Source organism: Nerophis ophidion, linkage group LG03, assembly GCF_033978795.1.
Source record: "Nerophis ophidion isolate RoL-2023_Sa linkage group LG03, RoL_Noph_v1.0, whole genome shotgun sequence".
NCBI lineage: Eukaryota > Metazoa > Chordata > Actinopteri > Syngnathiformes > Syngnathidae > Nerophis > Nerophis ophidion.
Window position 1 is genome coordinate 73,401,870 of NC_084613.1, and position 14,292 is coordinate 73,416,161.

The window sequence follows — 14,292 nt, forward strand, 5'->3', positions numbered from 1 at the left end:
CAAGAAAGGAATTACCCATAATGCCCCCTTGCAGTACTCTGTGAAGTGATTCTAAAGGCCGGAGCCGAGTCAGTCGGCCAGAGCCTGTTGTGCTGTGCGCATGTGTCGTCGTGCATGCGTTTCAAAACACTAGATTTTCAGAGTAAAGTTTATGTAATATTTTTAGGTTTATGTACGTACAACTATTAAACATTTAAATAGTATGAGGAAACATAAGTAAAACTTACTCTTTCACCATAATTCATGTATTACGTTAATAAAATGTTTAATTTTACTTAAGAAACTCTAGTTCTTACTGAATGTTAAAAATACTAGGTATAAATTATGACAGTTACTCTAATAGAGTTTACAGCACCAAAAAGTCACTTTTTTCAGTGCAAGACTACTGAGGACCTTCGTATTGTGAGGCACATACACTAACCCCTGTTTCACCGTGCTGCCCTATGTAATATATAAATATATATTTTGATTCTGAAGAAATAACAATCGTTGAAAGACCGGAATCAACACCTTGACGCATTTGCTTATATGTGAGTTGAAAATTTAAGCTCCCGTAGATCTACGCTGATGTCTGTGTCTCCTCTACATAACAGCCATAGAAAGATTACAACCCTCCCAAATATATTACACTGTATACATCATATTACTTTAATTTCCTTTCACGTAAACAAACACTCATTTTAAGGTGTTGCAACATTTATTTTATTTTGTAGTAGTAGCAGCGAATTCCTCCCGGTCAACTTCCTTTGTTTTCACTTTATTGCAGTGCGCATGCAAGTGACATCGAGGCCACATTGGGACCACATTGGGGCCTGTGTGCATTTACACTGGAGTCTGATAAAAATCCCATTTTACTTGCAGTCAGCTGGAAAAAAAAATCTGGCATAATTCAAAAAGTAAAAAAACAAACAAACAAGAAAATGGAAAGGGAAAGTTTTTTTTATTGTTTGTGCTAAAGCGCCATTTTTTGGACGAATTCGCTCGCTGCAGCTGCTCCAGTGTCCTTCCATTTACTGCTTTCATCCGGAAGTAGAGGGCCGTTCAGTATTCTAGCCATTCATAGCGTTCTACTCGTATGGATTGTTTATTCATAACTCCAAGCAATGTTTCTAAGTTTTACAATATAACTAAAACTGTTCATACTTACTAAACCGTCCCATGTGTGATGTCTGTAGGAGCGTTTTCATGCATATTTGTACGTGCTATCATAATGTAACCACGCTAGTGTCGTTAGCATTAGCTAATATGCTAACACGTTTACGAGTGTCGCTGTTAGTATTATCGACTTCCAACGGCATTCTTTTTGTATTTTTTCAGTTTCACAAATTTCTCAATAAACTCACTAAGATGTCACCGTGGAGTTTAACTGATTGGAGAGCTGGCTTCCGCAGCAAGTGGGTCCATGACAACAACTTCTGTTTTGCTTGAGCACCATTTTACTGCCGCTTGACAGGCACCGTTTGGAAACAATTAAGGTATGTAAATAAACATTTACAAAATATTTCTCTGTCGCAACGTATGTATAACAATTATGATAATAATTAGCTTTATTGTCTCCAAGGACAAATTTGTCTTGGACATCAATACAGAGTTTTACATACATACATACATACCGGTATATCTGCGGCTTGTAGTCTGGTGCGGCTAATATATGGAAACATATTTATTTTCCCTAACATTTAGTGGGTGCGGCTTATATACCGGTGCACTTTATAGTCCGTAAATTCTGTGATTGTTTATGTTTGACTTCATCATTTTTCTGGAGGCACGGCTAACTTTCAGTTAACGTTTATGATTTCATAGAAGGAAAAAAATGCACTTAATTATTTGAAGCCTGATGCGTCAATGTTCTCCAATTAAATGTTATCTTTCTAAGGGACATGAACCTGTTGCACTATTGTATTACTTTATTACTGTCAGGGAAGAAAATAATTGTATTTATTCTGTATTTGTCAATCAACAACAGATGTGACTCCACTTGTTTTGTTGTTGTTGCTAACGGCAACGCAGAATCTTATCGGCTTGGTTTTATTGGCCTCATTTATGCATGTTGTGTTGGACGGATCGTTGTTTTTTTCCAACGTATGAAATCATATTCACAAAGTTTGAGTTGCTTGTTGTCTATCAATTAAATAGTTGAAAAGTTGGAATATCAATAAATTCCATTATTTTTGGTTAATTGTCCTCATGGGTCAGAATTATGATAGGAATTGAATTTGTACTTAAATTGTAGTTGACTTTAAAAAAATATCAGTTTTCATCTTCATATATTTTGGTAGAGTGTCTACAAAAGTGTTCTCTATTGAATTAATGTATTCTCTCAAAATCTTGTGTAAATACTGTGAAAATACATAAATATAGGTTTTAAAAGTCTGGAAATGATTGATTATAGGTTCAAATTTCAATTATCGTGCATTCCTGAGTAGGAGTTGGAGTTTGGCAGTGGTGATGTACCTGTGGCGGCAGGTAGCGGCGGTTGCTGGATGGGAACTCGTCAAAGGGCTGAGGGCGTACGTAGCAGCCTCGGAAGGGCTCCGTGGAGACGACATTGTTCAAGGGGGAGAAGGGCTCCTTCATGGGGGTGCGGATGGAGGGAGGCTCCTCACATGCCTGCAGATGAAAAAAACAAAACACATTCATATTATTGAACTAAAATAGAACCACAATAAATAATTTCCTTTTGACTCATTTGTTATGCCTGCTGTGACTTCCACTCTTAGCCACCAGGGGGCACACTGCACTTATGCCTGTCAGGGAGGCTGCACCGCTGCCTTTAAGGCCATTCAGAAGTGTAAGAACTCACAGTTCCCAACCAGCCTTTTTCCAAGCATTCCCACAAACCTTCTTTAATTCTTTGAACACTAGCCTGAAAATTAAAGAGACAGTGGAAAGCAAATAATTCTGGCGTCATCTTGCAAGGAAAAGATGGCTCGCCATTGACAACAATCAAGCTGAAGTTTCTATAAATAGAACCTGGCCAATGCTGCAGACCGCATCAATATGCGCTTTTCAGGCACGTGCAAGGTACAGTCTAAACGGGCTCTTATAAGAAAGCAGCTAATACGACGGTTATTTCATGATTCATGAATGTAAAGGTGTGGCGGGGGGAGGTAGAAATAATGATGCTACAATAAGAGCCCATGTTATGTCACCAAACACCAGGGAAGCAAAATCCTATCAAAGATAGAACTCTGGAGTGGATTCCTTTCATGAAATGGGAGAAAAAAACAGTATGACCCATCGAACAGAAATCAAGTCGATTTGTCCATAGTAGATAGAAATAATCCGTTACAGGGTCAAGGGTCATTACTTGTAACATTCCGTCACAAGAAATTTGCCAACATCTCATACATTATTGTTATGTGGGTTTCCCTCCGGGTACTCCGGCTTCCTCCCACTTCCAAAGACATGCACCTGGGGATAGGTTGATTGGCAACACTAAATTGGCCCTAGTGTGTCAATGTGAGTGTGAATGTTGTCTGTCTATCTGTGTTGGCCCTGCGATGAGGTGGCGACTTGTCCAGGGTGTACCCCGCCTTCCGCCCGATTGTAGCTGAGATAGGCGCCAGCGCCCCCCGCGACCCCGAACGGGAATAAGCGGCAGAAAATGGATGGATGGATGGATGTTAAAGGGGAACATTATCACAATTTCAAAAGGGTTAAAAACAATAAAAATCAGTTCCCAGTGGCTTGTTATATTTTTCGAATTTTTTTTCAAACTTTTACACCTCCCGGAATATCCCTAAAAAAATCCTTAAAGTTCTTGATTTTCCCTATTTGCGATGTGACCGTCCATTTCCCTGTGACGTCATACAGGGCTGCCATAAACAAACAACATGGCGGTTACCACAGCAAGATATAGCGACATTAGCTCGGATTCAGACTCGGATTTCAGCGAATTAAGCGATTCAACAGATTACGCATGTATTGAAACAGATGGTCGGACTATGGAGGCAGATAGCGAAAACGAAATTGAAGAAGAAATTGAAGATATTGAGCGAATAGCTATTGACGCTATTTGGCCATAGCATGGGTGTACCTAATGAAGTGGCCCATAGCATGGCTGCCATATTAGCATCGCCGGTAAAATGTGCGGACCAAACGATCAGGACTTTCGCATCTTGTGACACTGGAGCAACTTAAATCCGTTGATTGGTAAGTGTTTGTTTTGCATTAAATGTTGGTATCTAGTTTCAAATGTACATACAGCTAGCGTAAATAGCATGTTAGATGGATAGTACTTTATTATAAAAACAATAAACACTTAGGTATTTTTTTACGTTTGAATAATATAAATACAGTCTATTATACAGCATTATTCACATGTGAATAATATAAAAACAATCTATTAAAAAGCATTATTAACATGTGAATAATACAAATACAGTCTATTTTACAGCATAATTCACATATGAATAATATAAATACAATCTATTATAAAGCATTATTCACATGTAAATAATATAAATACAGTCTATTATACCGCATAATTCACATGTGAATAATATAAATACATTCTATTATACAGCATAATTCATATGTGAATGATATAAATACATTCTATTATACAGCATAATTCATATGTGAATGATATAAATACAGTCTATTATACAGCATTATTCACATGTGAATAATATAAATAGTCTATTATACAGCATAATTCACATGTGAATAACAAAATACAGTCTATTATACAGCATTATTCACATGTGAATAATATAAATACAGTCTATTATACAGCATAATTCACATGCGAATAATATAAATACAGTGTATTATACAGCATAATTCATATGTGAATAATATAAATACAGTATTTCTTTGAACATTCCGTGTTGAGGCTGCACCCTTTGAAATAATACAAAAAAACAAAGGGAAACGCAACGTCAACCCCTTCAAAAACTCTAATCGGGTATTCACAATACTTGCTAATGCTCACATAATAATAAGGTATTTATAAAACAGTAAACCCCAAGCTAGCTGCCAGAGGACATTTTGGTCACAAAAAGTCAGGACAAACAGAAGTAAAAACAGTGTTTACCTGTGGACCATTGAACAGAGTCTGTCCTAAGAGCTTAGACTGTTTTTCACTGTTGCACTGCTGTTTGTACTTGTATTATATTTATTTTTAAGGTGTTATAAATGTTTGTCTTAGATTTTAACTGCGTCTAACAGGGTAGCCACCTTTAATTTTGTCATGCTCTCATGTTTCATGACAATTTATTGTTCCAATTGTATTCTATTCTAACATCTGGCATGACAACAGTTTACCATCAAGCTAATATCTTGCACGATGACAACTCAACATCAAGCTAACAGTTTGCATGACGACAGTTTACCATCAAACTAAAATCTCACATGAAATGACAACGGTTTACATCGTGCACAACGACAACTATCATCCAGCTAAAATCGTCCATCTTTCACAGTTTACTATTGAGCTAACATTTTACCATCAAGCTAAGATCTTGCACAAAGACAATTCAGCATCGAGCTGAAGTCTTGAATGGTGACAGGTTACCATCATTTTGCTTGACGACAGTTGATCAATAAGCTAACATTTTGCATGACGAGAGTTTACCAATAAGCTAACATTTTGCGTGACGACAGTTGACCAAAGAGCTAACATTTCGCATGACGACAGTTGACCGATAAGCTGACATCTTGCATGACAACAGTTGACCAATAAGGTAACATTCTGTATGACGAGAGTTTACCAATAAGCTAACATTTTGTGTGACGACAGTTGACCAAAAAGCTAACATTTTGCATGACAAGAGTTTACGAATAAGTTAACATCTTGCATGACAACAGTTGACTAATAAGCTACCATTTTGCATGACCATAGTTAACAAATAAGCTAACATCTTGAATGATGGCAGTTGACCAAAAAGCTAACATTTTGCATGACAACAGTTTACAAATAAGTTAACATCTTGCATGACGACAGTTGACTAATAAGCTACCATATCGCATGACCATAGTTAACAAAAGAGCTAACATCTTGAATGATGGCAGTTGACCAATAAGCTAACATATTGCATGACGACAGTTGACCAATAGACTAACATTTTTTGTGACAACAGTTGACCAATAAGCTAACATTTTGTATGACGAAAGTTGACCAAAAAGCTAACATTTTGCATGACAACAGTTTACAAATAAATTAACATCTTGCATGATGACAGTTGACTAATAAGCTACCATTTTGCATGACCATAGTTAACAAAAAGAGCTAACATCTTGAATGATGGCAGTTGACCAATAAGCTAACATCTTGCATGACGAGAGTTTACCAATAGACTAACATTTTGTGTGACAACAGTTGACCAATAAGCTAACATTTTGCATGACGGCAGTTTACAAATAAGCTAACATCTTGCATGACAACAGTTGACCAATAGACTAACATTTTGTGTGACAACAGTTGACCAATAAGCTAACATTTTGCATGACGACAGTTTACAAATAAGCTAACATCTTGCATGACAACAGTTCACCAATAAGCTAACATTTTGCATGACAACATTTTACAAATAAGTTAACATCTTGCATGACGACAGTTGACCAATAAGCTAACATTTTGCATGACAACAGTTTACGAATAAGCTAACATCTTGCTAGATGACAGTTTACCATCAAGCTAACCTCGCATGACAACAGTTTACCATCACGTCTTGCATGACGATAGCTGACCTTCAAGCTATTATCTTGCGTGACGACAGTTTACCATCAGGCTAACATTTTGCATGACGACAGTTGACCATCAAGCTAACATCTTGCATTACAACAGTTTACCAATAAGCTAACATTTTGCATGACGACAGTTTACCAAAAAGCTAACATCTTGCATGATGAGGATTTACCATCACATTAACATCTTGCATGATGACAGTTTACCATCAATCTAACATTTTGCATGACCACAGTTTACAAATAAACTAAAGTCTTGCATGATGGCAGTGGAGATTAAACTAACCTCGCATGACAACTGTTTACCGTCACGCTAAAATCTTGCATGACGATAGCTGACCATCAAGCTATTATCTTGCGTGACGACGGTTTACCATCAGGCTCACATTTTGCATAATGACAGTTGACCATCAAGGTAACATCTTGTATTAAAACAGTTTACCAATAAGCCAACACCTGTAGTATAAATAATCAAATGTACTTCTAATGTATATACTTGGTCTTATGCTATCTGAACTCGCTATGTTCTCTGCTGGCTGTACATATCCTACTAAGTAAGACCTGCACTGTTTCAATGTCCACATTTCTCTGTTGATGCAATTGTTGATGACTGAAGTATTGATATCAACCAAAGCTCCTCATCCCACCACCCGGATTGTAAATAATGTAAATAATTCAATGTACATACTATGACGATTAACCTGTGAGATGACTGTATTATGCTGATAGTATATATTTGTACCATGAATTGATTAACGTGGACCCCGACTTAAACAAGTTGAAAAACTTATTTGGGTGTTACCATTTAGTGGTCAATTGTACGGAATATGTACTGAACTGTGCTATCTACTAATAAAAGTATCAATCAATCAATCAATCAAAACCTTGCATGACGACAGTTTACCATCTATCTAACATTTTGCATGACGACAGTTGACCAAAAAGCTAACATCTTGCATGACGACAATTTACCAATAAGCCAACATCTTGCTGTATGGCAGTTGACATTAGGCAAACATCTTGCATTAAAACAGTTTACCAATAAGCCAACACCTGTAATGTAAATAATCAAATGTACTTCTAATGTATTTACTTGCTCTTATGCTATCTGAACTCACTATGTTCTCTGCTGGCTGTACATATCCTACTAAGTAAGAACTACACTGTTTCAATGTCCACATTTCTCTGTTGATGCAATTGTTGATGACTGAAGTACTGATATCAACCAAAGCTCCTCATCCCACCCCCCGGATTGTAAATAATAAAAATATACCAATGTACATACTATGATGATTAACCTGTGTGATGACTGTATTATGCTGATAGTATATATTTGTACCATGAATTGATTAACGTGGACCCAGACTTAAACAAGTTGAAAAACTTATTCGGGTGTTACCATTTAGTGGTCAATTGTACGGAACATGTACTGAACTAGGCAATCTACTAATATAAGTATCAATCAATCAAAACCTTGCATGACGACAGTTTACCATCTATCTAACATTTTGCATCACGACAGTTGACCAAAAATGTAACATCTTGCATAACGACAGTTGACCAAAAAGCTAACATCTTGCATGACGACAGTTTACCAATAAGCCAAAATCTTGCTGGATGGCAGTTGACATCAGGCGAACATCTTCCATGACAGTTTGACGTTTAAAGTTTTTGTGCAACTTTTCAGGCATATTTTTCAGTTTACAAACTGCATTGTTTTGTTCTTGCCCTATGCTTATATAAGCCTTCCAAAGTTGCTGCTCTCTTCACGCGCATGCGTACCTTCAGAGCGTCCTACCCCCCGTCCTATTTCTACCGCTCGGACCTCATCAAGCCAGGGTTAGTCGTCCACTCTCTTCCCCTTTCAGTGGCGTGTGGGGGAGGCTGTGGCTCTGGTTAGTCAGTAGTGGCGTGTGTAAAGGAGCCTATGCCAGTGTGCTTTAATGCACAGCGGAAATCTGGTTTGCTCCCAGCTGCTGCAACAGTAATTACTGTCCTGTGGTTGCTAAGAGATGCTTCCTTTGACTTATTTTTTCCCCCCTTTTCTTTTTCTTTTTTCTTCTTTTTGCACACCCCCTCTCCCCGTCTTCCCCTTGAGCTGCACACATGGTGCATGCATGGTGTGATTTTGCTCCCGCTAAACATACCAAAGTGTCTGCAGGGGAACGTGAGAAGGAGAAGACAGTGGAAGAAAGGGAGAGAAAGAGCAGAACAGGAAAACTAGGTGTGTGTGTGTGTGTGCATGTAAAACAGAGAGAGAGAGAGAGAGAGAGAGAGAGAGAGAGAGAGAGAGAGAAAGGCCAAAGAGTCTGCAGAGATAATGTCATAAACCAGCTCCAGCTGGAGAAATGCAGCAGAGAACTTAAAAAGCCAGATGACAGCTGTGTGTGTGTGTGTGTGTGTGTGTGTGTGTGTGTGCGTGCGTGCGTGCGTGCGTGTGTGTGTGTAAGAAGACGACGGACCAAAAGGGTGGCTAGGTGGAGGGGGCGGGGCCTAGAGAGAGAGGGAGGGGGAGTCAAAATGGGAAACAGATTTGGGCTTCCTTTTTGAAGCCCCCACCGCCACCCCCATTCAAAGGCATGTGTGGGCAATCTGGAGCTGATCTTACCCCAGAGATGAGGTTGTGGCTGGAGGGGCGGGGGGTGGTGGTGGAGAGAAGCAAGAAAGGGGAGCACCAGGGAAGGTCCGTGCATTTTCCTCGCTAATGCGGCGGCAGGACAGAGGATGGTCAACATAGCACTTGGCAACTGCAACGTTTCTGGACTAACGCCCTTAAAAACCAGAGGGACATTTACTGCCATTCTCTTTGTTTGCTTTTAAGACAGTTTTGCTATGGTGAATCTTTTTTGAGTTGTCTGTTTCTTAAATGAGACATAAAGGCCTACTGAAACCCACTACTACCGACCACGCAGTCTGAGAGTTTATATATCAATGATGAAATATTAACATTGCAACAAATGCCAATACGGCCTTTTTAGTTTACTAAATTGCAATTTTAAATTTAGGTCAAAGTATCCTGTTGAAAACGTCAGTATGATGACGCGTGCGCGTGACATCTCGGATTGTAGCGGACATTTTTTTCCAGCTCGATCCCAGCTATGAGTAGGGTTGAGTATCGTTTGAATTCGAACGATTCCAATTCCGATTTTTTGTTTCGATTCTGATTCCTGACAATTCTCGATTCCGATTCTTTCTTTAAAAAAAAAAAAAAAAAAAAAGGCAGGATCAAGAAAAAGTTTTGGATATTTTAAATGAGCTAGCTAACCTACAGTCTTTCTGAATGAAATAGTCTGACATTCACCATCAATTTTAATTCTATTAACTTTTTATGAACTTTACTATAAATTCCTCACAGGGCTGTTTTCAACTAGAATATAAATATAAAATCTATGAACTTGAATATAAATATTATAAATTATGAATAAATTTTCACAGGGGTACACTTTCATCAAGAGAGCTTTATTTTTGAAAACCTCATGAAAACACATTTACACATAAGTGTATGATGCTGCAGGTACTTAAACATGCTACCGTGCTCCCACTGATGGGCTAACCTGGTGCAGAAAAGCACATAAACAATAAGAAACAACTTGCAAAACCCAATCCAGATTAGCAGCAGGTACAGTATAAAATCAGAGACAGTTCTTGTTTAGGAAAATGACCATATCCGCCTTCTCAGGCAGGATGCGTGGGCGTTCTGGACAGATAGTGTCTCCTGTCGATGACGGGACACCCATTTATTTGTACTCCATGAACTCAGAGGTGATTCATCATGTTCGACGTGCACCCTCCTAAGCACGAAACAGTCCTGTCGCACGTGATACATTTCGCCATATTTAATTTTTTTTAGTAAAATAAAGCCACACTTTCAACCGTCGCCGCCCGCTATCCATGCTTGACTGACTCGCTCGGCTACATAGGCTCGGCTATGCTAACACTTCCGGCGGTGGGCCCTTCTTCGTTGGTGTTCAGCGGCTTCTTCTTCCGGGTTGGCGGACTTATTATTTTTTGCCGGTCGGCGGACTGGGTATTGAAACTAGGAATCGAAATTTAAACTTTTGAACGATTCTGGGAGAATCGGAAAGTTAGTCCCGGTTCCAATGGATACTCAATACTCGATACCCAACCCTAGCTATAAATAGTCTGCTTTAATCGCATAATTACAAAGTATTCTGGACATCTGTGTTGCTGAATCTTTTGCAGTTTTTTAACTAATAATGGAGACGTCAAATAAGAAAGATGTAGGTGGGAAGCGGTATATTGCAGCTGCGTTTAGCCACACAAACACAGCCGGTGTTTCCTTGTTTACATTCCCGAAGGTGAAGCTTTACTATGGAACAGAGCGGTCCACCGAACATGGTTCCTGACCACATGTCAACCGGCAGGTTTCGGTGAGAAAATTGTGGTAATAAGTCGGCTCTTACCGTAGACATGAGCAAAGCTTGTGTCGTTCCTCGTGCACCTATCAAAGAGGTAGCTGCGTGGCTTCCCTCAGAGACACTGGCGGTCCCCACACCTGTGGCCACACCCCTCCGACTTTCAGGTACGACAGTATAATCTCACTACAACACTAGTAACACAATAAGCAGATAAGGGATTTTTCAGAATTATCCTAGTAAATGTGTCTAATAACATCTTAATCGCTCCCACTGCCCTGACTTTTTTTTTCTTTCTGGTCCTTCCCTCTAACTTTTCTCATCCACAAATCTTTCATCCTCGCTCAAATTAATGGGGAAATCGTCGCTTTCTCGGTCCGAATCGCTCTCGCTGCTGGTGGCCATGATTGTAAACAAAGTGACGATGTTAGGAACTCCACAACCCGTGACGTCACGCGCACATCGTCTGCTACTTCCGGTACAGGCAAGGCTTTTTTATTAGCGACCAAAAGTTGCGAACTTTATCGTCGATGTTCTCTACTAAATCCTATCAGCAAAAATATGGCAATATCGCGAAATGATCAAGTATGACACATAGAATGGACCTGCTATCCCCGTTTAAATAAGAAAATCTCATTTGAGTAGGCCTTCAACCTGCAAAGCTGCACACACAAAAATGTCACACCTTTAACCCACAATTATCTTAAAGCAGCACTAAGTATATTTTCAACCTTCATAAAATATTTTCATAACTAGTTGAATGACACCTCTGTCATGGCCTGATGGGGTCTGTATCGCTTTCCCTGGCACTTAACAACTTTCACTTAACTACAAATGTGCTGACTTGCTTTACGGCACTCCCCCCTTCCCCATTCATAAATAGGACGGAAGTCAATACAAACGCCTGCGTGCAAGCATTTCATTTGTACTGGGAATTCGGAATTTCCGAGTTCCCACTTGGAATTATAAGTGAAACGCCCCTCGAGGTCGGATTTCCGATCCGGAATGTCACTGAAGTCTCACCGCCCCCGTGTTTGTGTTAAAGATGGCTACCCTGGATGTAAAGTTAAAAGTTAAAGTACCACTGATAGTCACACACACACTAGGTGTGGTGAAATTACCCTCAGCATTTGACCCATCCCCTTGTTCCTCCCCCTGGGAGGTGAGGGGAGCAGTAAGAAGCAGTGGTGGCCGGGCTCAGGAATAATTTTGGTGATTTAACCCCCAATTCCAACCCTTGATGCAAGGGTTGGTAATGGGTCCCATTTTTATAGTCTTTGGTATGACTCATCCGGGGTTTGAACTCACGACCTACCGATCTCAGGGCGTACACTAACCACAAAATCACTGAGCATGCTTTAAATAAATAATTAAATAAATAATGATATCCACTTCCATAATAAGGCCATTGTACTGCAATTAGGGCTGGGAGATATGGCTTTTATTAACATCTCAATATTTTTAAGCCATATCACAGTACACATTATATAGCTCAATATTTTGCCTTAGCCTTGAATGAACACTTGATACATATAATCACAGCAGTATGATGAGTCTATGTGTCTACATTAAAACATTCTTGTTCAAACTGAATTAATATAAAGTATTTCCTTGAATAGCTATATTATACACGCGCCCCCAACCCCGCCCACCTCAACCGACGCAAGGTGCTAGCGGGTCTATAATATAGCCAAGAGTCATGGATGCATTGGAATTCTGGGTAATTTTTATGTTGCGTTTATAATGTGTTACACAGCCAATGTTCTCCAGAAATGTGTTTGTTATTCTTGTTTGGTTAGGGTTCACAGAGTGTGGCGCATATTAGTAAGAGTGTTAAAATTGTTTTATATCACAACCATTAGTGTGATCTGTATAGCTGTGGAACAAGACCCCTGGTTTACACACGGTAAACGCAAAAAAAAAAAAACCTCCTCCGCCATTTTGAAAATGATGGCAGGGGAAGCGTCACTCGTGACGTCACGAATTTGACCCGGCGGTAAAGGTAAGCATGCGCTAAAAAAATTTGGGGAGTAATTCAGGGCAGGCACATATTACATGCTACCTATTCAAAGAAATACGGTAGCTCATTTTAAACTTTCATGCAGAGAGGGAAACTACTATTAAGTCAATTGACCAAAACTGTATTTATTAAACAGTTATTAAGCAGTGGCACAAACATTCATGTCATTTCCAAAACAGAAAGTGCAATATTGTCAGACATTTTAAAACAAGCTATGAGTGCACTTTTGTGCATGATGTCACTAAGATGACATATCAAAACAACACTAAATTAAAGTGCACTTTTTGTACAGAATGCCAATACAATAGTTTAAAACAAATAAAGTGCAGTTTTGTGCATGATGTCTCACACGATATTTCAATAACTGTCAAATAAAAATGAGCTGCATAATAGGAAATCAAATAGTGTATGTGTTTTGCTATGTGGTACGTTAATACGGACAATATTAAATTCTATTATTGACTATTTTTTTTCATACGATCTGGAAATGGTTGCTTCGCCATTTTGTGGGTATTGCACCAAACAGAGATGTTGACATGCAGTTCCAAGCACTCTTCATTCTCTAGCGCTGCGACTTTTAGTAGCAAAGCTTTTGCCGCATAATTGTTCGATATACTCCCGTTTCAAGCCAAACCACCGCCAGACGATGGACACTGTGCTGTTTTTCTTAGGAATTAATTCTTCCTTCATTTGTTACCTTCTTTCTCTCGTATTACTCCTTGCACCACTGTGCTAGCATCACAGCTAATGTTACCATGCTGCTACCTCTCATGCGAGGGCGTATGACGTGACAGTATGTGACGTATGTAAGAAGGTGCACTTGTCTGTGAGAAAGAGATACAAGAAAGAATAAAAAAACATGTAGTGTAATGCCCACAGTTAAAAACAACTGTGTGAGAACATATACTTGAATATCACGATATAGACATTTTCTAAATCGCACAGAGACAAACAAAAATATATCGAGTATATCGATATATCGCCCAGCCCTAAGTGAAAATTACATTTATTTCATGTGGTATATAGGCTGTACGTCGTTAGTAATAGTGTCTGTGTTTTCTCTTCATCCACCGTGTTTGAAAGTTGCAGAAAGAGTGTTATTTTCCCATAGTTAGTTTGTATTCAGACAAGGCAAGCGCAAAAATTGCTTTTGGGGATGCGGCTATCTTGATTTCCGACATTGTAAGTGAAACGCTCTGACGT

The 14,292-nt window shown here is 39.1% G+C and overlaps 1 protein-coding gene across 1 annotated transcript in view; it reads right to left on the minus strand.

Annotated features, from left to right (window-relative positions):
* spred1 (sprouty related EVH1 domain containing 1) overlaps nucleotides 1–14,292 on the minus strand; it is a 99,647-nt gene that overhangs the window by 7,078 nt on the left and 78,277 nt on the right. Inside the window, exon 5 of the mRNA XM_061896041.1 lies at nucleotides 2,455–2,610. Coding sequence (XP_061752025.1) covers nucleotides 2,455–2,610 — 156 coding nt within the window. The remainder of the gene's footprint in view (nucleotides 1–2,454; nucleotides 2,611–14,292) is intronic.